Here is a 25965-nt window from a genome sequence, read left to right as displayed (position 1 = left end):
AAACGACTGTACGAGGCATAGGTTGCTTCCTTTGTGTGTGTGTGTGTGTGTGTGTGCGTGCAACCCTCCTAATTAGTGTTCTGTCTGTGTTTGTTTTCTCTGAGTCGTTGCTCCTCTGATCACAGAGAAAGCAATTTATCAAAGAAAAACAATTTACAAACAAACAAGGCTCGCCTCACTTTGTCCTCGCACATGGATCAAAATTGATTTTCTGCCTCAGCGTGCGCCTTAATGTTATGTGATGTTCTCCGATTGTATAATTATCTTCAACGTCTTTGCATATGAGCGATGTTGACCCGCAGTAATTTAGGTCACTCAGTTGAAGTCTGCGTCACCTCCGACCCCTTGTTGTCACGCAGGAATGATGAGCCACCCTACCATCCCCATGAGCGAGCTGGCCGAGCACATAGAGCTGCTGAAAGCCAACGACAACCTGCGACTCTCCCAGGAGTACGAGGTGGGAAGTACTTTGTTATTCCATATGAATAAACAGATAACATCCTTATTGTTTAGAGATGTTAAGCCGGTTAAGCCTTCGCTTCATAAAGCAAATCATATTTAACATTTGCATCTCTGTGTGCAGATTATCTTTTCATGATTTATTCAGCACTGCAATTTGTTGCTATAACTTGTCTACATTACAGAGCACTCTCTTTCCATTATCCTCAAATGCACCACTAAATATGCCACCACACGCTGTTAATATGTGTGTGTGTTTGCTGCTTCTTCCCAGTCCATCGACCCCAGTCAGCAGTTCACCTGGGAGCATTCGAACCTGGAGGTCAACAAGCCCAAAAACCGCTACGCCAACGTCATAGCGTACGACCACACCAGAGTCGTCCTGGCTCCCATAGAAGGTGAGGAGAACCGCCAGGTAAAGAAGATGTTTAGAGCTCCTAATGGGAGTCTGAGCATATTTGTGTGAACACAAAGAGAAGGGGGGGGGGGAGCTGCATGATGGATGAAATCTGAAATTGCAAACAGTGCTCAAGACTGCCTGTGTGCAGTGGCACGAGACTGACAAACAGCGCGAGTGCATTCAAGTGCAGCCAGCACTCCTCCAGAACAAGAAAGGGGGAGAGCGGATTTGATCTGCAGCTCATGAATTTACACCGACAGAGTCTTGTTTGTTTTGTTGTCGTCCGCTAGTCATCCAGCAGCCGTCTGCTGGAAGCCGCGGCTGCCAGGTACAAACAGTTCGTTAGGCTGTTTGATGTCATACATGCAGGTTAATTTATTATGTCGCTTATGCAGATCGCAGTTTAGCAAGAGCCTCACAAGTGTCTCGTTTTTTGCAGGTATCCTGGGGAGCGACTACATCAACGCCAACTACGTTGATGGCTACAGGAAGCAGAACGCCTACATCGCTACCCAGGGGCCCCTGGCGGAGACGTTCGGGGACTTTTGGAGGAAGGTGTGGGAGCAGCGAGCCGCCTCTGTGGTCATGATGACGCGCCTCGAGGAGAAGTCACGGGTAGGAAGCCAGTCTTTCACCCACTGACCCCACAACACGTTCTCTTTCCAACTCGTCACATATCAGCGCTTTTTCACGACCTTTGGCGTCACTTTATTGTTGGCATCAAAACCACTATAGTTAGATTTAGGAAATAACTACATGGGCTTTACATTACTACGTTTGTACAGTGAAAATGAAACTGAACGTTGTGAACACAGGACAAGAACGAACAGCTGATTGGATGAAACCCTTGTGTTTGTTGGATCCATCCACGTCCCCTCCCACCCGCCGTGTGTATTTTCGCTCTTTGAACTACGTCACCACATTCCCGGCGCGCTTTCCCTGAGCGTTTACTGTTGCTGCGGATGAGTTTACATTATAGTTAATGGAACGCCCAGTGCTAAGGGGTTGCCTTGTGCGGCGGTATGGAACGCCGATGACTGTGACAACCCACAATATATGGCCCTACTCAGCTGGCGACCCAGGCCCCAGTGCTGCTGATAAAACCATAACACATAATGCCTTCAGTTTTATGCATTATGTATTGTGGTTTTATGGTTTTTACAATTTATTTCCTTACTTTCATAATGCCTATGTATTAATAGTGTTTATCTCACAAGGCATGTGCAATATTTTTCATCTTCTTTGTCGTTGTATGTTATTTATTACCGTGTCTTTGGCTACATATTGTTTTAAGTTGATTGCCCATGAAAAAAAAACTCCCCTTGGGGACGATAAAATATAGTCTTAACTTAGTTTACCTACAATTTATAGTTCTAGGGGCTGTTTGCTTAACAAATGGGATGAAACTGAAGAGGAATGTTGTTTTGGTTCAGTCTGAAAAACTGTAATAGTTGTAGTAATGATGATGATGATGCTTTTCCTTTGTAGATAAAGTGTGACCAGTACTGGCCAAGTCGCGGCACAGAGACATACGGGATGATCCAGGTCACCCTGCTGGACACAATGGAGCTGGCCACGTTCTGTGTCCGCACCCTTTCCCTCCATAAGGTAATCTATTTCACTCTTTTTGTCTGTATCCAACCCTTGACCCACCGCTCTCTGTCCTTTCCTCCAGTAATTACTGTCATATCCAGTGAAAACTGCTTTGATTTCTGGAGTATACAGTTAAAGGCAACTGGAGTAATCACAAATTTCCACCGTCACTGAACGAGCATGTGGACACACGGAGGAGAGGAGATTAGTCTGGACTTCATGGAGTGTTCAAACCAGGCCAGCGTCCCTGTGTCAGGCTCTGAGATTTGATCACTGTTGGAAGCAGAGCACTTTCTTATAGCACAGGGCTAATCTAGGACCGCCAGACTAGCGTGTCTCCGTGGCCTACTTACAAACGCAGAAACTAGGCCAACTGTAGCACCGCTGCTCAAAATTTTGTGATGATGTTTTGTGAAACGTCAAGTTCTGAGCTCCGTCATACAGTAGAGAATAATGCACATGAAATATTTAGCAATGCAGCCGTTAGTCCTGTCTTTTGTGTAGATTGTGTTTTCAATTTAGGAATATTTGTGGTTTTTATTATAATCTAGAAATTATTCCTTTAATATTATGCATGAATTAAAAGCTTATTGGATAATCTGTGTGATAAAAGTTAGTCGCGGTTTATATGACTGGCGATAATTAGGATGATTAATGGAGATATATCTGAGAAACTGCACTCAAACGGAAGTGTCATTTTCATTTAATTACTTAATAGGTTTTATGTTTTAATAATGCAAAAGAGGTGAAGTTTACACATGCACATGTACAGACAATTATGACTTCAGTGATAATAAAGCAATTTTCTTATTTGCTCGTCTCTTATACAGAGTGGCAGCAGTGAACGGCGAGAGGTGCGTCAGTTCCAGTTTACAGCCTGGCCAGATCACGGCGTGCCAGAGTATCCCACCCCCTTCCTCAACTTCCTCCGCAGGGTCAAAGCCTGCAACCCTCCCGACGCCGGACCTATCATCGCTCACTGCAGGTACAGAACAAACATACACAAGTTTATCTTAAAGGGATTCATTAACATTTTATCTTAGCATAAAGACTGTAAACAGGGGGGAAGCAGGTAGTGTTGCTTGACCCAAAGGTAATAAAATACGCCTATATCAGCACCTGATCCAAACCAAAAGTGTAAAACCGCGAAGTTGTGATTTTAAAGGGATCGTAACTTCCTGGAGTCTCAGTTGGTTGCCAGGAAACCTCACGGTTATCACATGACTCCATGAACTATCCAGCCAAGAAGTAGTCCAGCACACAGCCGCTGGATAACCATACATTGTTATTTTTTCACATTTTATTTTTGAATGGATTAAACAAACAAGATAAAGCGTGTTAATTAGTGAGCTCTAGAGGATCTGGTAAGCAGATTCTTTTTATCTTTCATTTTCAGTCTTTATGCTAAGCTAAGATTACCGGCTGCTGGCTTTAGCTTCACATTTGACGGACAGATATGAGAGTGTTATCAATCTCCTCATCTAACTGTAGGGGGAAAAAAGCTAATAAGCCCATTTCCCAAAATGTTGGAACTATTCCTTTAAACTAAATATCAAAAATAAAAATCCTCCCCATTAGTCAACTGTTATCCCACCTATTCCTCTCCCTCTATTAGTGCTGGTGTCGGTCGCACCGGCTGTTTTATTGTCATCGACGCCATGCTGGAGCGCATTCGACACGAGCGCACTGTGGACATCTACGGTCACGTGACCCTGATGCGCTCACAGAGGAACTACATGGTGCAGACGGAGGACCAGTACAGCTTCATCCACGAGGCCCTGCTGGAGGCCGTGGCCTGCGGGAACACTGAGGTGGCCGCCAGGAGTCTGTACTCGTACATGCAGAAGCTGTCCAAGGTGGAGCCCGGGGAGCACATCACAGGCATGGAGCTGGAGTTCAAGGTAGGGCAGAGGGCAGGGGGGAAAGTTATATATGCTGCCGCACATACAAAATTAAATTCTGAGATTTTGTCTGAGAAGAGGAGATAAAAAAGTGTTTGTGGCTCTTTAAAGCGAAGCCATCTCTTCTTATAATCCCTTGTTACATGTTGCATGAGTCATTTTTACATGAGATTGATTTTCCTTTCTAAAATGGTTTCACTTGAATAATATTTAGAGCCTTGAACGTGAAAACCTGACAGGAAAAGTTTAGAAAATTGACAATATTTTGTGTAACAGAAAAAGTCATCTCACAACCGCACCAGATGTATTTTGCAAACCCCCAAATTGGGAATTAACCAGGCAAATAATCCTGAATAATCCTGCACTCTTGCATGCCAAATCAATTTTGGTTTGCTAGATAATATACGAAAAAAAAAAAAACATCATCACACTTTCACATTTTCTCTCTCCATCCAGCGGCTGGCGAACACCAAAGCCCACACGTCCCGGTTTGTCACAGCCAACCTGCCTTGCAACAAATTCAAGAACCGACTGGTCAACATCATGCCCTACGAAACCACCCGCGTCTGCCTCCAGCCAATCAGAGGCCTGGAGGGCTCCGACTACATCAACGCCAGTTACATAGACGGATACAGGTATGTTTTCGTCCTTGGAAACGCTAATGTGACCTGATCCCCTCGTCCTCTTATGACGGCTTGATGAGTGACTGGATTGGATAGGTTTTCACCACAGTGCTCCCACCTGTCACGTCCTGTCACATCTGTCGTTACTGTATACATGTCCCCGCTATTTGTCTCACTGCACGGCGCTCACTTCGGTCGTCTTCTGATGATTCAGGCCGTTCAGAGTAGGTTGGACACACATGTTTAGACTGTTCCTCTTCTTGCCTGACCCAGTTTTCAGTCTGATGCTTGACAGAAGGAGAAACCGGGAGAATGAAGATGGCTTCTTAATGCGTGTGCGTTTGTGTGTGTGTGTAGGCAGCAGAGAGGCTACATTGCCACCCAGGGTCCGCTGGCTGAGACCACGGAGGATTTCTGGAGGATGCTGTGGGAACACAACTCCACTATAGTGGTCATGCTCACTAAACTGAGAGAGATGGGACGGGTAGGGGTAAATTAAGTATATATGCACATACACAAAGTGCTGCCAATAACAGCAAATTCAGCCCTGTACACAGTGTCATTTTTTTTTTTTATGTGCTGCTCTCTCAGGAGAAGTGTCACCAGTACTGGCCCGCCGAGCGCTCAGCCAGGTACCAGTACTTCGTGGTGGACCCCATGGCTGAGTACAACATGCCTCAGTACATCCTCCGAGAGTTCAAAGTTACGGATGCCAGGGTGAGTTCTGTGTGCTTTAAAGACTTGTCCTCCTGTTGTATGTTGTATTCAAACAGCAGTGTAACATTACACTCCTTGACTTTTCTGCTCTGTTCCCAATCCGTCAGTGCTGTTCGAAGGCAGCAGTGCGAAGCATGTCCTATCGACCCGTAGTGTGTGTTGGTTAGTGTGTGTTCTGTATGTGAATGTCTGTAACACAACAGGTTAGCTCTGTCTGCAAGCAGCGCCCAGATTACTCGTTCAACCATGCTGTCTCCAGATCACCTTGACAGCATGTGTGTGTGTGTGAGTGTGTGTGTGCACTTCCTCTCGTGCACATATCAGCCAGTCATGGATAACTCCAGTTAAGCCTGTCCTGCACTGACGCCACATCGACAGATGCTCTATTGATCTCCATTAAAGGGGAGTCAGAAAGGCTGAGCAGAAGAGAAAAGATGTAATTGCCTACTGAGCGGCTGACAATAGCAGACGTACTGACGTTACGGCTTGAAGTTAACCACAGCCACTGATCCGGGGTCAGATAACAGTAATCATTAGAAGGGAAAAAAAGGATATTGCCTGGCAGAGTCTCTCTGCTCAGTCAATACAGCACGAGGAAGCTCCTTAAATAGTCTTTTTGAAATAATCACCTCACATAAACAATAACTACACCGTTCAAGGATAAACATCTTGATGTGCGTTGAAAAGACATCAGATACACTCCCGGATCAACTCAGCCCGCAGGTTTTCAGTAAAATCATCCTCATTTCCTCACTCCTTCAGGACGGCCAATCACGGACCGTGCGTCAGTTCCAGTTCACTGATTGGCCAGAGCAAGGCGTGCCCAAATCTGGGGAGGGCTTCATCGATTTCATCGGCCAAGTGCACAAAACCAAGGAGCAGTTTGGCCAGGATGGACCAATCAGCGTTCACTGCAGGTAAGCAGCAGCGGGGTTCATGATTAAAAGTACATTTAATGCATAATAACTGCAGCACGTTGGTGAGAATGTAGCACGTTGTTGTCTGAGCTCTGGAACTCTGTTTTCCTTTGTGGCCGTAGTGCTGGCGTGGGGCGGACAGGTGTCTTCATCACTCTGAGTATTGTCCTGGAGAGGATGCGTTACGAAGGGGCGGTGGACATCTTCCAGACTGTCAAAATGCTGCGCACACAGAGACCCGCCATGGTGCAGACTGAGGTAAACACTGAACAGCATGTGGGACTCACTGATTCATTAAGCAGGGCAGAGACGCAAGCAATTATAGCACTGATACAGCTCACTATTGGTGCTGTCCAAAGCAAGCATTTTTATCATTCTAGTCATATTTGTACAATCTAGTAATATTTGTACTGTTTATATTTGGTACCACCTAAACGAAATTCCAAAACATATAGCTTTATAAATTGGCCATCTGTATATGGCTTTTTTTCCAACTGTGTGTAAATACTATATGTGCTAAAAAGATTGTGTGATTGAAGTCTGCAAATACAAATTTACCCTTTTTCACTGTCTTGTGAAAACCATTTTTCTCCAAAACATTCTCTTAAATTTCTCTTATATTTTCTCTGTCGACTCCAGATGCACCAAGCATTTTGGGGTCTTAGCATAGGAAAAACAATTTGTGGACTATGAAAACAAGATGTTTTTTCTTATCTGTGCAGAGTGCTCTGTTCTCATATCACTTCCTGCATGAGGCCCAATGTGTTTTTCACATAATGCAATTGTTTTTTGGGGGCAACTTAGGCCTTTATTTGATAGTGATAGCGGAAAGAAACAGGAAATGCGGGGAAAAACATGCAGCAAATGGTCCGGCCAGCCGGGAATCAAACCGGGGACTCGCTGCTCAGGGCATTTGCGCCCGTACCACTCGGCTATTGGTTATTTTTTGTAATATGCTGTTTGTTTTTGTTATATGCTAATTTTCTCAACACATAAAGGAACACTTAATCCTTCAATTTATCTGAAAAATTCGAAATCACCAGACTGAGAGATTAAGACCGACATGACACACAAGTCAGGATTTTAGTAAAGCCTCTGTTGCAACACCATTGTTAGGATTCTAGTTAATAATGAGACTGGATAGGTGTTGTTGTGAGTCTGTGTCTGTTCCTGTTCATAGCTTTGATTTTTCACTCTGTGTGTGTCCTCAGGATGAGTACCAGTTCTGCTACCAGGCCGCTCTGGAGTACCTGGGTAGCTTTGACCACTATGCAACGTAAGTGAAGAGACAACCATCCATCCATCTTTCTGCTTCGAGGTCCACAAACAAACCCGACGAGTGAAACAAGAGAAAGACGGCCCGAAGCAACGTGAACATTTAACCTTTTTTCCGGGAGCGAGACTCAAAAATGAATTCTACACCAACAAGGACAAAAAGCAACAACGAAAAACAGCAACAAAGAAATCTGTGTCCAACAGCACCCACGCTCATCAGGGGTCTCTCCCTGAGGAGCTGGTGGGTGTGGGAGACTATCCATGTGTAATCCATATACTTACCTCAGTGTTCCAGTGTGAAGGACGTATAATACATGTGTGTTGTGGTCAGCTATCTCCAATATGAACCAGTGAAATACAAACGGCTTCTGAACAGGAATTATGATACTATATGTGTATAAAAAAAACAAAAAGGAAAAAAACAAAACACAAAGAGCCTGGATATTTGCTGCACCCTAAATGGGCTTTTTATCCTCAACTTTGTATCTATTGGTTTGGTGTACTAAGGGGGTTGCAAAGTGCAAAAGGTGAACATTTCTATGTGTCCGTGAGTCTATTTCAAAGGTGTCTACTGCTGCCACAGGTAGCTCTGATTATAGTTTAATGCAGATGACGAGGCGATGCCTCAGCAGAAGCCTACAGTAGGGACTCAACACCCTGAGGACTGGTGGAGAAGCATGTGGATGCTCATTTACACGACGCACAGTGCCAAGAGAAACCTTGCAGCGTGAACTGTGGCCTCCGAGGAGAGACGGCCCCCCTCTTTTTGTCCAGCATAACATAAAGTCAGACCGCTCGTAACACGCCCCGGCCTGATCAGTTCACGCTCCCCAATCGTGTCCTCGCTGTGCAACAGCCGGCCTCAGAAACAGTGATTAGAGCCCGTCATATCCTCAACTGGGCCGAGATTTGTAGTCCAGCGCATTCTTCGTTTAAACAAAGCTTGCTTGCTATTTGCTTGTGTTCATCCTCCGGCTCATCTCCTCTTGAAGTCAGCCCCTCATTGTGTCAGCTCAGCAGTGGCTTATTGAAAGAGACACTTATGAAAGCTTCAATCCCGTTAAAACATCCCATTTCTTTCCAGACATGATTTTTTGTGTGTGTTTTTTTTACTGTACGTCTTTTTGCCTTATGCTGACTCATGTCTTGTGTTTAAACATGCTGCTTAATGTTCATGCGTTATGTGCTTATTGTCATACAGTATCTTAAAACCGAGGATGAAAGTCCTAATCATCTTCCTCCTCTGAAGCTTACCTACTTGAATTGCACGACTTTGCAGTTAAATCAGTCTGGTGTTTTTACTATTTAAGGCAGTGGAAGATAATGAGAGAAATCCAAAAAAAGCATCACTTTTAACAGTCCTGTCCCCTCACCCAACCGTCCCACCTCCATAGAAAACCATTCAAATTCTCTCTGTTGCTAACTCACACTGTACAGAACATCCCGACGTAACCAAATTATGTTTTCCTCTCCGTCTTACGACTGCACAAGTCCGTGATATCAATATATATCTTTTCTTGATTTGACATATAATCATAATTGGTCCCACGTGGTGATTGAAGAGCACAGCGATGTTCCAGTGTATCAGACATTTTGGGGCGATTTCACCGATTTTGTACATACAGTCTATCATTGGAGTCCTATACAGTACAGTTACATACGTCTGAGCACAAGATATAACGTGGGATTGGATGTGATGTCGTTCTTATTGTTGCAAAAAAAAAAAGCCTTATTGTTATCGTTCACTTTGTCATATTTATTTCGTATGATTTTTTTTAAGATATTTATTATTCTATTTTGTTACTTTTTATGTTTGTTTTTAATCTATTTATTTGGGATATCTAGCAACTATAACCAATAAGATGTTGTTTACTTGTTTCTTTGGCGAGCCAATGTTAAAGTATGATATTGTCACTGTTTGTTTTTTTATTTTTAATGGTCAGTTTTGGTGCTTTTTTATTTGCTTTATTATTATAAAGTATGCCCTCTGTGTAGGGTGCTATTTGATACTGATTACTGATGTCCGACTAGTTAGCTAGAGATGTACATTAGAGGCAGACCTAGTTTAAGTTTACAGTGATGCCCTTCTGATGCCCTCCGCCACTCGACCTCCATAGCAACAGCATTGGTGCCACCACAGCAACAGAGGTATGGTTCACCCCACCGTGATAGGTTCAAGGGCATCGGAGAAGTTAGATATATAGAGCAGACTTGTTGGTGAAAACCTCAGACAAGCTGTTGGTATTTAGTTTGCTGGAAAGCACATGGTAGCAAGTGTATTTTTGACAGAGAATGGGTAAAGAGTGGCCCAGCTACACACACCCTCAAACGTTATTGTTTATATCTGAAATTATTCCGATATGAAATCTATGTGTGGTCCAGAAGTCTTGACAGTGTGTGACATATATGAAATATGTTATTCCTTCGATTTCTAATGATTATTGTGTCAAGAGAAATATAAAAAGGCACACACATGAAACATAATATGAAATGTGTTGAGGGCCAGCTCTGATGACGCCAATCCCCCTCACTTATGTACCTGTTCTTTCCTTTCAAACCATGGATGTAGATATTGTATCTTGACTTTGTATTAAAAGCAGGATGATTGGATATACAGCACAATGAGCTGCTTGATTCCTGTGGGGTTTTTTGTTGTTATTCATTCCTCGTCCACTAGATGGGGCCAATGTAAATCTAAACTGAAATGCACTCTTGTCATGAGAACAAATATTTCAGCTGGTTTGGAGCTACAAAATGAAGGTGCATTCAGTTCTGCTGTAAATCCAGCTGTAGCATTACAGAGGCAGGATAACACCATATTCATGTCATATGGGAAAGACATTAAGGGCTGTGAGGATTAAAACGCTTTACGTTACTTTCAATGTAAACATATTATATTGAATGACAGTAATTGGCTGATGTGAGGCGACCGTTTGGTTTCCAGGCACCACCGAATTAATGAATGCCAAATCTGATATGTTTGACCTTTCAGAAAAATCCAAGTTTTCCAGTCATAATTACAACTTGGATCGGATGTTGACACGAACGCTATTTCCAAGTCGGAAATTTATGATATTAAACTTTGATATGACATGAGCATTAAAACACAGTTTGCAACTATACACATTTAGGAAATATCTTTAGGGGAAATAACATTTTGTTATCTTGAGCATGAAACTTCATTCTTGAAATTTGAAACTGACCAAAAAAATGACTTAAATAAATAAACAGTAAAAGCCTCTGTGCACCTACGCAGGTGTTTACAGTTAATGTGGTTGATTAGATCTCTGCTCAGGACTATGTGGGTGCGTATAGTATAGACTATTAACGTTCCTGTTAGCTTTGCTGAACCTGTTAGAGTGGAACAAATTACACCTTTATAATTATTATAGACCTTTTCAAACTCGGCAACATAAACTATGTATTTCCTGTTGTTTGTTAATGCAGTAGCTGACAGGAAGTCAACTTGGACCAAAGCTGTTGCCCTAGCAACAGCATGGCAATGAAATGTTCTATTGGTAGATGAAGGTTGGTGACATAAATTCCCATCAAAGCTCAGGTTCCACTTTACAACCTGTTCAGAGGACTAATCAACCAGATTAATATAAAACACCTGTGTGGGTGAGCAGAGGAAAGAGATAGGCCTTTCTCATAGTGGACATTTAGACTCATCACAGTAGCACAGGTGTTACTAATAACACTAACGATGGCTCTTCAGTTCATTATTTACACCTGTGCCTTTTCTGCTGTGGCAAGACAAAATATCTTCCGTGAAAAACGTGTCAGTTTTACACTTCGGATTTTGTAGGTGAAGCTAACAGCTACAGCTAGCAGGCGTTTAGTTTAGCTTAGTCCAGGGGTCAGCAACCTTTAATATCAAAAAAGCCATTTTAGGCAAAAAAATCTGTCTGGAGCTGCAAAACATTTGAGCATTGTGATGAAGGTAACACAGTTTATAGTCTAAGTATGTAGTATATAAGTCTAATGCAGTGAGGGCCAAAGAGCAAATGTACAACAGAGTATTAGGGCCACATTGAGGGAAAAAATCTGAGCTTTCCAGAATAAAGTCAGAATATTACGAGAAAAAAAGTCGTAATATTACGAGAATAAAGTCATAACTTTAGGGGGAAAAAAGTTGGAATATTACGAGAAAAAAGTCAGAAGTTTACAAGAAAAAAAGAAAATAACACGTAAAATGACTATTTTTTAATATTATGACTTTATTCTCACAATATTACGACTTTTTTCTTTTAAACTTCTGAGTTTATTTTCATATTACGACTTTTTTCTCGTAATATTATGACTTTATTCTCAAAATCTCAGATTTATTTTTTTTCTTCAATGTGGCCCCTAATACTCCGTCGTACCATAGACCTACAACAATGATAAATAAAATTGAAAATGTAAACAAAAAAACAGTTAATTTTAGTATAAATCCACAGGGAGCCTGGAGAGGGGCTTTAGAGCCGCATGAGGCTCCAGAGCTGCAGGTTGCTGACCCCTGCTTTAGGACAAAGTTAGCTAGCTAGCTCTTTCCCGCATGTTTCCAGTCGTTGTGCTCGGCTAAATGAACCGGCTGCTGGCGCCAGCTAGCTTCATATTTAGCATACAGACATGACCGTGGTAATCAGCCTCCTCATCTAACTTTTAGGTAGAGAGAAAATGTGCATATTTCCCAAAATATCCACCTATTCCTTTACTGTATGTTCCACATTAGTTTTAGGTGTTTGAGCTTCGACCAGCATAAGATTTTTGTCAAATTTTGCAATCTGTTTGAACACTCTGTCCTCACACAGACTGCATGAACCAGGAAAGGAAAGACTTAAGGTACTTTCTTTTATTCAGTGAACGATGGAAGGTATTTCCAAAAATATTTAACATTTCTCTACCCTTTCTTCAGGGAAGACTATTGCGTAACGCTTATCATTAGGAGATGAAGAGGAATGTTGCTCCTTGCATTGTTGATGGTGTGTGTTCACCTGCTCACACCCAGGCATGAGGAGATGTAATCAGCTGTAATTCACTAATAATGAAACTCAGACTGGACACATCTCATTTCACATTTCAATACCACATGCAAGATAAATGAGTGTTTTGCAGGTGTAATGTTCACATACAGCGACATCAGTCTCATTGTTTCTGACTATGATCGTTCTGTTGATATGAAGAGATGCTGAGTGTGATTGGCCAACCCTTTTTACCTGCTACTTCCTCCAAATCTCTCAGAAAGCCAACCGCTCATTTTGCATTCAATGTTTCCAAGTAATGAGAGAGGAAAAACAAAAGGAAGAATAATTATGGGATGTATTTTTCTGTCCATCACAAGAGAAATCATATATGGTGTATCTGAATGCTTTCATGATTGTAATCTGCAGTATTTCCTTCTTGTTGAGACAGGCCCGGTAACTTTACACCTACATAAGGTTACAAAGCGTTTTTATGCAGGTGTAGGTGTTTAGTTCTCTCTCAGCGTCTCACATGGTGACAATTCATACCACACACAAAGTCACGAAGGTCAATGTGACCCTGCACTGCTATTGTTCCAAGCAAACACCTAATGAGCACAATGGTGTTTATCTGAAACCCTGGCATCAGTGTGGATTGTGTGACAAATGGATAATGTGTGAAGTTAAATTAAGCCAAACAATTCAATATAAAATCAACACTGGAGAACGGACACTAACTCTCTTCAGGGTTATTATATCTATATATTATTATTATAAATTATTATAAAAATGTCTTCTAAGGACAACTTTTCTGAATGGTTTCACATTATTACGTTACCAGTAGAACCTGAAAAAACAACACATTTCTTCACATATGTATCATTTTCAAAATCATACTTGCGATAACCCATACTGTTGTTACTAGTAGTCTGTATGTCTGGCATAATGTTTGAACTAAAACTATCATTATGTGGAAATTACCAACATTCAAAATGCTCAGCTCGTCACCAATTTGCAACACTGACTGCTTAGTGGTTACTGAATCCTTAATTTCATTGACGTATAGATGAACAAAGGTCAGCACAGCGCATTGAGCTGAATACAGAGGCATAAGAGGAGGGCGATGGAAGAGAGCCAACATCTGTAATGACGTCATGCAATCATACAATCACATGTGGTATATATAATATAAAATTCAATTAGGTACAATTCTGTTTTAATTTTATTAAACTCAGAGACCAACATGAGATTTGGTATTAAAACTGTCAAATATAGATTTCCATTAGGCCTTTTTCACAGCAGACATATTAGGAAGAGCACATGTGTCACTAATAACATTAACGATGGCTCTGTCCCAGTGAGCCATTCTTGATTGTATTATTTACAATTTTCCTACTATCACATGGCACTGTCTTGCTGTGCTTCAGGATGGCATGCTCATAAAGCTGTGATAAAAGACTATAGTGAGCAGTAAGTAATATTAGAACAAGAGTTAAAATATGAATTAGAAAAAAAGTTTTTTTATTAGGGCTGTCAATTGATTGAAATAGTCAATCACAGGATGTTCATAGTAAATCACGATTAATCGCACATTTTTTATCTGTTCAAAATGTGTCTTAAAAGGAGATTTGTCAAGTATTTAATACTCTCATCAACATGAGTGGGCAAATATGCTTGCTTTATGCAAATGTATGTATATATATTATTGGAAATCAATTAACAACACAAAACAATGAGAAATTCTGTTCAGAAACCCTCACAGGTACTGCATTTAGCATAAAAAAATATGCTCAAATCATAACATGGCAAACTCAAGCCCAACAGGCAACAACAGCTGTCAGTGTGTTGACTATGACTTGCCCCAAACTGCATGTGATTATCATAAAGTGGACATTTCTGTAAAGGGGAGACTCGTGGGTACCCATAGAACCCATTTGCATTCACACATCTTGAGGTCAGAGGTCAAGAGACCCCTTTTTGAAAATGGCCATGACAGTTTTACGAATGGATTCCTTAGGTTTTCTAGTTTCATATGGTAGCTGCATCGTCACTCTAGCTTTAAAACTGAGCCGAATACAACCTAAAAATAGCAAGTTTGCATTAACGCATTATCACCTTAACTTTGACAGCCCTAGATTTTATTATTGTCATGCATTCAACTACTGTACTAAGACACTATAAATCAATTAAAAGCCAGAACCTTAGTGTTGAATTGCAACAATAAAAAGTCCCGAAATAGTTAAACGACTTTTACAGTTAAATCTTTGTCTACAACAAAATTCATAAATCACTGACAAACATTTACTATACAATATAATCAAATTGTAACAGACTCTTTTCACAGCAGACATTTTGACTTGCCAAAGCAGGAAAAGCACAGGTGGAAGTAATAACATTAATAACAGATGAGCCGGTTCCAGAACTCTGATATTGTGCATGCTCACTCACTGACATGGCTTGCTAGGTGGAACAGAGCCATCGTTAATGAGCTAGTTTACACCTGTGCTACTCCTGCTTTGACAAGCCGAAATGTCAAGCCAAAAGCAACACATCTTGCCTTCTTTTTCAGGTTTTTGAGACAAAGTTAGAACTACAAATAATACAACCATTCCCGTTTTTGATCATCTGAACACCAAGATATTTTTGTCAAACCATTTCACGGAAAATTGCTCTCTTATATCAGAGTAGGCTACAACTACAGTACAAACGAAAATGGGATTCTCTCCACTTCACATCAATCTGTTTCATCCGCAGAACAATGTGGAGGTCAAGGTGGCTGAGACCTGATCGAGAGATAATTGGATGTCTGAGCTCGTGTCCTGCAGCCAAGCCCACCTGGATTTGCTCAAATATTTGCTGCCTTATTTTATCTCTGTTTGGTAAGTAGCGTGATGATCTTTTACAGCACAGTACTGTGCATGTACATGAGTGTGCATTTCCTTTTTTATGTTTTGTATATATTCTTAGTGTCTAATACAAAATGTTGAATGTTTGTGGATTTATGGAGCTTTACATTTACATAGGTTACACTAAAAATAAACACTTGTAAAGCATCTTTTTTTGTCATGTTATGTCATGTGTCTGTGCTGTAGTTGTCCTCTGATGTCTATCTCTGCAGGCTGAACAGGTGACATGGCAGGAGACATGGTGTGACTGTGATGACGGCTGTCTCTGCATACCTGTGTGCATCTGTGAGCCAAAAGGTCAGAGTAGGCACAGTAGCACCACCCATAGCTACTGTTGCCATGAGTAGCAGAAGCTGTGGGCTGTCCACCTGCCTTCACTGGTTGGTTTAGTGTGAGTGAAAATCCCGCCCCCTCACAGCTGATTGGTTAACTTAATAATAACAAGCCAATCCTTAAAGTAGGCTGTAATCACCTGCCTCTCACTGCCTCACTAACTTACAGGAAATAAAGAATCACACTCATAATGAGTTTGTGAACTTGAGAGAGAGCTAAAGACATTAAGTCAAGTCTGTTACTTTATGTATGAAAGCGAGAGTGTGAGTGTTTGCATGTGTGTGAGTTGGAAGTATTTGCTTTCCTCCATGAATGTGAAATGCAGGAGATTCTCACTGGACAGCTCTGTGTGAGTATATTTGACTGTTTCTGTTTTTTTTCTCTGTCCCTTTAACATTCTTCATGATATTTTGTTGAAATGATCTTATATTATTTGATATATTATCTTTTAGAGTTAATCAATAGTGTGTACATACGTCATCCTCAAGCTCAATATTCTTATGTTTCCAGTGTTTGTAGCAGCTGGTTTACAAAAGTGAAACCACTCTCCAGAGATCTATTGTATTGCCCAGAGACTGCAGACTAACCACAGGTCTAACAAGTTGACAATTAGCCCAAGCAGAGAGGAAAAAGTCAATACAGCTGGTATTTAAAAAGGAGTTTGGAGCTAGTTTAACTTTGGTTTTCACATAGAGGAACTACTCAAACTGAGATATTAGATTGGAGACAACAACAGTATATTCACTTCTTTTATTTATGTATAAGAGTACAGTCAACAGTGTTGTTGACACTGTTAGAAATTATTTTTGTCTGTAAATGAACTGCATTAATCTCTGTGGAAAATCAGACTTAAACAATGAAAGTGGATATTATGAAATATTTACCATTTTCATCCCCTCTGTGAACTCTGTCAATCCAACACATTTGCTGATGTTCCCACCGGGGAGAAATCCATTTCTCTTTTTGTATTGTTTACTTACTTTATGTTGTTCAATATACTGTATATCCCACCTGAGTGTGTGTGGATCATCAGTCTGGTGTTTATCTCCTGCTCTCTCGTGACAGCTGTCTGGACGGAGTCGGAGTCATTGGCGTAAGAAGAGGCTCCAGCTGGTTTAACAATAAGAAATCCAAACAATGCCAGAGTCTGGACGATGCCCGACTGGAGATCCAGAAGCTAAATCACAGCCTCAACGGCAACATGTCCGTCAGGTACACTCAACCTTTAACACTACACTGGGATTATAAACATTTTAAACTTGTACCTAGACAAAGTACCTATATGTTACCTTATTTGTGTTACTGTGTTGCCTTTATCCTGTTTGTGTCCTCAGGGGGAACACCATAGCAGAGGAGAACAGTGATCGACTAGATGGGCTCATCACCAGTTGTGTAAGTTTGCTTCACATCATCGTGCTGCTTCCTGTTCACTGCAACGCGCATGTTTTTATCTTTGCTGCACAGGGAGAATTAAAGTGGCTATAATCTATATATTTTCTAAAAACAATGCATCAAATGACGATGTGAAAACAATGACTGTGTGAATGTCTCTCATTGTAATGAACCTGAATCTGCTTTATAGTGAGTTTGCTCTTTGTTTAGCTGTCCGGCCCACAACTTCACTGGTTTGGTTCACTCTCACCTCTCTCTTAGCGTAGTTTTTGGCTGCAACTGGCAGCTGTTTTCAGAGAAAAAGCTCTTATAACACTGTACACTGTTCCTGCTCAGCCCTAAACAGCAGACAGACACAGTCAGCAGCTATCTAGCAGAGCATTTAGCAGCTAAAGAGTCAGATATTTCCCTCAGGAGTTGGTGGAGACCAACAACAGAGCTAAGAGTGAATATTGGAAATATTAATTAGGTGGGCATAAACATGACTCCAAATGAATGATAATGTTGCTAGAAGTGTAAATTAGCAATTGTTTGTGGGTGATACGTCAATGTTGTGTTCACAACTTTTTTTTTCCACTGCCCCCAAGTGGCCAAACAATCACTTTCTTCAGGTTTAAAGTCAATTATTTCACATAACAAACACCAAATCTGCTTCTTATTTTTAAAAACAATCCCAGATATATCACTCAACGCACAGTTTTAACACTGTTTTTCTCCCTACAGAGCTTCCTGAAGCACAACAAAACCTTCCACAAACTGTTCCAAGACATTCCTGAGGAGGAGAGGCTGACACACAGTGAGTTGAGAGTCTGTTACTCATTCCTTCATATTGATTATGGAAATGACATCACGTTGTGACCTTTTTTCACTTTGTCCCTGCTGTTTGATTAAGTGCTGCCCAATACTTTGTTTGCCAAGTGGTGCACAGTGAATGAGGAGCTGAAACACTTACGCACATGCATGTCTCTGTCACCTAGGGGTGACACTTACTGGGTTTATTTTTTTTTTATTAGAGAAACACCTGCCTCACGAATTCAAATGGTGCATGTTATGTGTGTTTGTGTGTTTTTATTTTAGCATACACCTGTGCCTTGCAGAAGGAGGTGCTGTATCATGGAAAACTCTTTGTTTCTGAGAACTATGTGTGTTTCCATTCATCAGTGCTGCTCAAAGACACCAAGGTAACACACTCAGACACATTAAGGTGAAGCCTAATTCACACTGGTGAAATAATATATAACACTGAAATGTCACAACAGTGGTGACCAGTTAAACCTGTTTCATTTTGTATTAACAGTTCACTTTGGCAGAGCAGACTTTTAAGCGTACATGTCTCAGAAGTTGTTAAAGGAGGAGTCCGGTAGATCACCATGGGATCTTATTTCGGAAAAAAAATATGAACTGTAGTCAACGGCAAGAGACAAATATTTTTTTGATCCCGTTTGAATTGCGTCATGAATCACACATATGATGTTTGTCAATTTAAAACATCATTTTGCAAGTCAAGAAAGTTGCAGTTGGTCGTAGTATCATTTAGTTTTGTATGAAACCGTTCAGTGAACTACATCTCTCGTCTCGCACAATAACAACGTCACCAACACTAGCTAGAGAGATAACGTGCCAGACCCGGTGCTCATGTGAGTACATCCCAGTACGAAACACAGAGACATCGTAGTTTCAGAGAGAGAGAGACGTCACTTATGCAACTTTTGGGTGTGTAGTCTTTCTAATTACATATTTTCACAGTCTGATACTTCAACAGTTTTACAACAAACTGCGACTTTCTTGACTCGCAAAAGTATCTTTTAAATTGACAAACATCTGATTCATGGCGCAATGCAAACGGCGTTAACTACCATTCCTATTTATTCTGACATAAGGTCCCATGGGACTTCACCTCTCTAAACTGAATTCACTTCCATCTGCAGCATTTGGGCTTTTCACCCTAATATCAAGGACTTCACAGAGAGACGTTATTTAAGGATCCTGGATAGAGAATAACATTACAAGCTGGTTCTTTACCTTGGTTATCCATTTCTCAGGTCACATTGAGAACAAGTGAAATAGGACTGTAATATCCTCTTTAAGGCTGTGAAAAAGAATCAAAAGTATTTTGTCCTCATATCGCAGGTGGTGATTCCTGCGTCCAACGTCACGGGGTTGAAGAAACACAACTCAGCTTTATCCATGTTGTCTGTTCAAACTGCTGATGGAGAAAAGGTCAGAATACACATTTTAAAATACAATACATTTCATCAGTGGGCCATCACCACTGTGATACCTCATTTGGCGATTGATAGTGACTTAACAGACATTTATTTAAATTAACTTACTACTTTAAGGTTTACTTTTTATTTCATGTTCTGATCTTTGTTATCTATGTTCCATTATTTTGCTTCACTTTCTGTTTTCTTGTGATTGTGAGCCATATAAATGTACTCATTGACTTGACGTCATCTTTGAATTACAGATGTACAGTATAATTGTGCAGTTAAAATTTTGGATAGGAAGGCAATGGAAACTGAATTTGCTATTATTAAATTTGAATGCCCAAATAATCAGACTCCAAAGGTGCTCGGTAACACATCACACATCTGTGGGGAATTGTATTTGTGAAACGTCCTTTCTCTGTTGTTGAACTTCTTAACCACAGAACTCAAAATAGATCATTAATTCATGTTCTGTGTTGTTTTGTGTATTTGTACAACGGCTCATTTAGGGACAAGCAAACTAGCTAAGACTATAAATACTGTGGTTTGTGGCATTGGTCAATGCTACATCTAGGGCTGACCCGAATGCTTCGAAGCTTCGACTGTTGCCATGGTAACCGGCCTCCAAATCAGTGTTCCGATGCTTCTTCTTTTGCTTTTTTTTAAATTCATTTTTAATAGTGTATGAATCCCAAAATAGTGAAATAAGGAAAAATTCCTCAACATTATTCATATTCAGAATTAATTATTATTAGTTATTCTAAGACGCATATCGCTGTTTATGTGTAGAAGTGCGTGTGTGTACAGTAGTGCTGTCCCGAAGCTTCGAATACTTTCGAATATTTTTCACCAAAGCTTCGAAGCCCAAAAAATGGTATTCGGGACAGCCCTTGCTATGTCCCTATTAAATTAAACCTTAAATGTAGTAGCAGTAGGGTCTGTATTAATCAAGTTTATAAACTAATTAGTAATAATGATTTCATTCAGCGTCACTCAAATGTGTCCAGTCGTTTTACTGCTAACTACCAATCAATAAAAGAAAAGCTGGAAACTGAATTAAAAAGGGAAATGGTGACTCTAATTTCTTGCAGTGAAACTGGCAGCTTGTCGAGCCAAGACTTCAGATTAACTTCCTTTAATTAAGTATAGTCTGTTTTGCTCCATGAGTATTAACCCCCTCTCCTGATTCTTCTCTTTTTAGTACACGTTTGTGTCTCTGAGGAACCGTGAGATGTGTTATAAACTCCTCCAAACTGTCTGTTCACATACACAGGTAGGCGCTCCACTAATCTAGCGTGCACATAAAGGCATTAACTCTTCAAAAACAAAAGGCCATTTTCAGTTTAAACCTGTGTTTTTGTCTGAAACAGGACAAGAGCGTCAACGGCAGCCCTCATGTCTCCTCTGCAGAGAACGAAGCTGAGCATGATGTGGTACGTTTGCTGCTCATCTAACTCACCCAAACCAGGAATTTGAAGGATTCAAGGTTATAGTTGAGCGAATTCGAGTGCGTGATGCATGATGACGGAGACTTTAACCTTCAGTGTCTCTGTTCGTGCCTGCAGGCCTCCAGTTATTCCAGTTTGGAGGACAGCGTAGATCGTGATCTGAGCCGACAGAACAGCGTTTCTCATGACAACGGCTTTCCTCTGATGTCCAGTGAAGGTGGGAAACAGATGGGTGAGACAGAGTGCAATCATTAATATTGTGTTTCTTGGCTCTTGTACCAACAGGATAAGGTTCATCTTTTTTTTCAATAATGACTTTCTGTTTATAATAATATTGAAAATGTTCTTTACTGAATGCAACAATGTTTATTTGTGCCTTTCCAGCTCCTACAAGACGCAATTCCACCCGTCAAAACAGCTTAATAGACGAAGACGACAGAGGTGTGTGTAAGAGCTCACAAGTAGACATGCACATATTATATTATCTACTCGAATTTACCCATAAGGCATAGAGGAAAGTGTCAGTAAAAAATAACAAGTTGATTTTTTACTCTCAACCAGCTGTATCGTGGATTTGGAGGATCACTGAGAGAGTCGCACCGCACTTCTTCCTCAGAGAAATTAGGAATCTCAGCCTTCTCTTCTACGTCTACGTGATGCTGTGAGTATTATTATTTCACACAGCTCTGTACATTTACTCATCTACTTTACTTAAAGGTGCTCTATTCGTTATCCAAAGCATTAATATAGCAGCAAACAACTATTTGCTATGTAAAGATATAGAGGAGTAATGTCTACCTGAGCAGAGAATGAAGGCTCTCTCCCTCTGTGTGTGTTGTCTCTCTGTACTTTGTTGTTGACATAGCCGGGCCGGCCGCGCATGCTTTTAGTACATGCGAGTCCCTGTGAGCGTGCCCCACTGGCTAGCTTGTGGTTGCCGCTCTGCACTGCGCTCATACAGCGGTAACAGCTGATAACGCCGTCCTGACCAACAGCGCCGCTGCAGAAGCCTAGCACCCAGCCTCCGGTTCCCCCTCAGGTTAACACTGTCAGCTCTGTCTGCACTGTTGCCGTTATTTTCCGTTAGCTACGAGCGACCGGCTTAGCTATGTTGAGAGCCGTGCGGAGGCAATAGAAATTCTCACATTTAGCACCTTAAGTATAATTTTGACTTTATTATAATATAACATTATCATGGCGCAATTGTTCTGCATAATGAGTAGTGTCACTTTTAATACTTGGTATATTTAGCTGATAATTCTGTACTTTTACTATTTGAATGCAGGACTTTTACCTGTCTTGAAGTATTTTTTATGTTGAAGTAAAGAATCTGTGTACTTCTTCCACCACTGTGCATCTGCCTCTCTGCTTGGTAAACAGAAGTACATTTGACCATTAACTGTTGTGTAAAAACCTGTTCATGTAAAAAGGTTGGAAGATGAGCACGTAGGAATGAGGGACTTTTATTCCCTTTGAGCTGGGACTTTCAAAGACTACAACAACAACTAATTTCCTGCTTTGTGTAGACTTCTTTGCTGATCCCACATACTATGCACATCTTACGAGTATGAACAGAGGCACATTTTGGTATGTTGACTTTCTGGACGGGCTGGAAATGATCTAATCCTCGTGATGTGGTCATAGAAATGTTATCACACAGTGTTCAGTCTGGCTCCAAACAGATACATTTTACTGATATCTTATTGTTAGGACTTTTTCCGGTATGTACCCATCTCAGATCGTCTGATTCATTCTGCACAAAGTTAAAATCCAAGGCGTTCACGTCATTGTATACGTGTGTGTGTTTGTAGAATGGTGCTGCTGCTGTTGGCCTCTGGGTACATCGGCCTGAGGATCATAGCACTGGAGGAGCAGCTGTTGACCTTACAACAGAGAGAGTGAGTAGACACACACGGCCATAAAGAAACAGGAAGTCAAGAGAAAGACCTGGTCTGGTGGGAAAAAAGTCAGATTGCTCAAACCGGTTTTGGGGACTTCTGAATCACTTTTACATCAGATTAGACACGAACGGAGTCGTTCTGCAGGTTCACGACCGCAACGTGGACAAAAGAAAAGTGATTACATCAGAGTCACACCCTCTAGGAAGTATGCGTTTAAAGATATGCATAACGAGATGAAGCTTTGCACAACAGTGTGGAATACTAACTCTACTTAAATGTGCTCCTTTCTCAGTGGTGCAAAGTTCATCTACTCAAGGTTTTTAGTTTTTTCTAAGTGTATTTTACTTGAGTATTTTCCATTTCCTGCTACTTTACTTGCACCGTATTTCAGAGGGAAATATTGTACTATTTACTCCACTATATTTTTAAAGGGGACATATCATGCTTGTTTCAAGGTTCATACTTGTATTTTGTGTTTCTACTAGAACATATTTACATGATTTAATGTTCAGAAAACACACTTTTATTGTCTGTCTGAATATATCTGTATTCGCCCTCCGTTTTAGCACCTTTCTCTTAAAGCCACGTTACAGAAAAAGCACAGTCTGCTCTGATTGGCTTGCGAGAAAAATATGGTGCACCTTTGCAAAGGTAGTTCTCAAGCTGTGGGTGATATATTCTAATGAGCCTGCATGTGACATAGGAGCCAAATCTGACTGGCGTGTTGTATCACATGTTTTCTGATCTAGGCAGCCCACAAAAAACTGACTGGGTTGTCTTATCTCACAGATTGTGGGTTGATGGGCACTCCAGATACCTAAATATCTAGTCTAACTCTCCTTTTTAGGGCTGCAGTTACTACTTCAGATTTCACATACATATCATGTAGGGCTGTCAATCGATTAAAATATTTAATCGTGATTAATCGCATGATTTTCTACAGTTAAACGATATTAATCACACATTTATCTGTTCAAAATGTACCTTAAAGGGACATTTGTCAAGTATTTATTACTCTTATCAACATGGGAGTGGGCAAATATGCTCGCTTTATTGCTATGACTTGCCCCAAACTGCATGTGATTATCATAAAGTGGGCATGTCTGTAAAGGGGAGACTCGTGGGTACCCATAGAAACCATTTTCATTCACATATCTTGAGGTCAGAGGTCAAGAGACCCTTTTGAAAATGGCCATGACCATTTTTCCAAGTCTGGAGCAAGTTTGGAGCGTTATTTAACCTCTTCCGCGACAAGCAATTGTGACATTGTACCAATGGATTCCTTAGGTTTTCTACTTTCATATGATGTTAGTATCTTCACTCTAGCTTTAAAACTGAGCCCACTACAACGTCCGAAAGATCGTTAATGTGTCAAAGAAAGTAGTGGCGTTGAATTTGCGTTTAACACGTTATCGCATTAACTTTGAAAGCCCTAATATGTGATAAACACATGTAGTTAAAATTCAAGCTACAGCTATACTAGAATTCCCTTTACATTTAAATACAACTATACTTAGAGCCATTCTGCATATTGAGTACTTTTCCTTTTGATACTCTAAATCTAATTTGCTAATAATGCTTTTGTTCTTTTATGTAGGAACATTTTGATGTATGTTTACATTATGGTGCTACTTTTATTTGATTAAAAGGATTAGTGCTTCCTCCACCACTGTCCTCTCCTCATGCTGCTTCCTCTTCTTTTGCAGGTACCAACAAACGTAGCCGGAGGCAGGGGACTGTGACAAATCCCTCTAGGAACTCATGCAGTGCACCACTCTATTAGGATCCTGATGTAGATTGATCCCTGTCTAGACAGGCTCCCAAAAGAAACTCAGCAGTAAGACTCGGCCCATTTCATACACATATATCTTTCAGTTAAATTTACAATGTTTTGCACAAAGAAGTTTGCTCACAGTAGAGATTGATCTCCTGTGTTAGCCGCATGTCTACAGAGGATGCAGGTCAGCAATAAGATGCTTTTGGGATGTCTGAACCAGGCCACACGCGGCGAACTACACGGATGACTGACTGCGTTGGCCGAGAAGCAACAGGACAATATTTCTGTTCTCTGCTGACGGATCAAATACTGAAGAGAGGGTCTCCTGCACTGAGCCATATGGAGGCAGCCTGCTGAAGCCATGTTTATTTCCTGGCAGGTGAACAGCTGAGCTCAGCTAGATGAGGTTGCTGGAGTCTTGGCCATCGCTTTCTCGGATCAACACAACCTGCAACTGTGAGAACACACACACACACACACACACACACACACACACACACACACACACACACACACACACACACACACACACACACACACACACAGTGAAATAAACACTTAATTGTTGCCTGGTTTGAAATGATCTGTTATGAAATGATGATTCACATTGTACACTGCTGGAATCTAGTGACATGTTTTAAGAGTAAGACTGTTAATGACGCTAATCAGCCTGCAGAGGGCAGTCACTCCCATTAAACTCCACTGTAACATCAAGCACCAAGGACGGAGTTCACTTGCAAAATTCAGACACTGAAATTTCTTCAAAATACAAATGTTATAAAACTTTTGTTGCTGCCATTTGACAAATCAATCCTATTAATAAATATATGTGCAGTCCAGTGTTCATACACATGATTTTAAAACAATTTTTATGACAAAACATTCTGTAAATTCTGTGTGCACGTGTCAAAAAACATAAAACATAAATCTTCTATTCATTGATCCACATTAAACTATTTATGAAGCAATTTTGCCAAACTTTTCCAGGCCTTGAAAACACTATTTTTCAAAATTAAGGATTTTTATAACTGTACGAACCCCGTACATTAAATCTGTGAAGAGACTTTGTATGATTTTATATATTATTATCCTAAACCCATCATCGCTGGTGTACATGTCATGTCGTCCTATTGGTAAATCATTCTGTACATGTAAATATTGCAATTT

At 40.8% G+C, this 25965-nt stretch overlaps 2 protein-coding genes across 19 annotated transcripts in view; both read left to right on the top strand.

Moving 5' to 3' along the window:
* The window catches only part of LOC119498852 (receptor-type tyrosine-protein phosphatase S-like), a 75499-nt gene extending 64989 nt beyond the window's left edge, over positions 1–10510 (top strand). For 10 of the 18 annotated variants that reach the window (XM_037787927.1, XM_037787924.1, XM_037787926.1 and 7 more), the window contains 12 exons: positions 360–457; positions 734–857; positions 1299–1474; positions 2348–2467; positions 3283–3437; positions 4068–4353; positions 4810–4988; positions 5334–5466; positions 5568–5693; positions 6456–6610; positions 6733–6868; positions 7822–10510. In XM_037787927.1, coding sequence (XP_037643855.1) covers positions 360–457; positions 734–857; positions 1299–1474; positions 2348–2467; positions 3283–3437; positions 4068–4353; positions 4810–4988; positions 5334–5466; positions 5568–5693; positions 6456–6610; positions 6733–6868; positions 7822–7890 — 1757 coding nt within the window. In that variant the 3' untranslated portion in view covers positions 7891–10510. The remainder of the gene's footprint in view (positions 1–359; positions 458–733; positions 858–1298; positions 1475–2347; positions 2468–3282; positions 3438–4067; positions 4354–4809; positions 4989–5333; positions 5467–5567; positions 5694–6455; positions 6611–6732; positions 6869–7821) is intronic. The other 8 variants (XM_037787936.1, XM_037787935.1, XM_037787940.1 and 5 more) reach the window with 1 other exon arrangement.
* A 5710-nt stretch (positions 10511–16220) lies between these two features.
* Positions 16221–25281, top strand: LOC119498535 (GRAM domain-containing protein 2B-like). Its single transcript, XM_037787476.1, has 13 exons — positions 16221–16419; positions 17136–17282; positions 17405–17462; positions 18186–18258; positions 18540–18643; positions 19593–19682; positions 20874–20945; positions 21043–21105; positions 21238–21337; positions 21505–21561; positions 21682–21781; positions 22932–23018; positions 24728–25281. Exons 1-13 carry the CDS (start codon positions 16316–16318, stop codon positions 24741–24743), a joined length of 1071 nt encoding a protein of 356 aa, XP_037643404.1. The 5' UTR covers positions 16221–16315; the 3' UTR covers positions 24744–25281.
* Positions 25282–25965: the final 684 nt, after the last annotated feature.

This window comes from Sebastes umbrosus, chromosome 12, assembly GCF_015220745.1.
Source record: "Sebastes umbrosus isolate fSebUmb1 chromosome 12, fSebUmb1.pri, whole genome shotgun sequence".
NCBI lineage: Eukaryota > Metazoa > Chordata > Actinopteri > Perciformes > Sebastidae > Sebastes > Sebastes umbrosus.
This window is presented reverse-complemented; position numbering and strand designations above follow the sequence as displayed.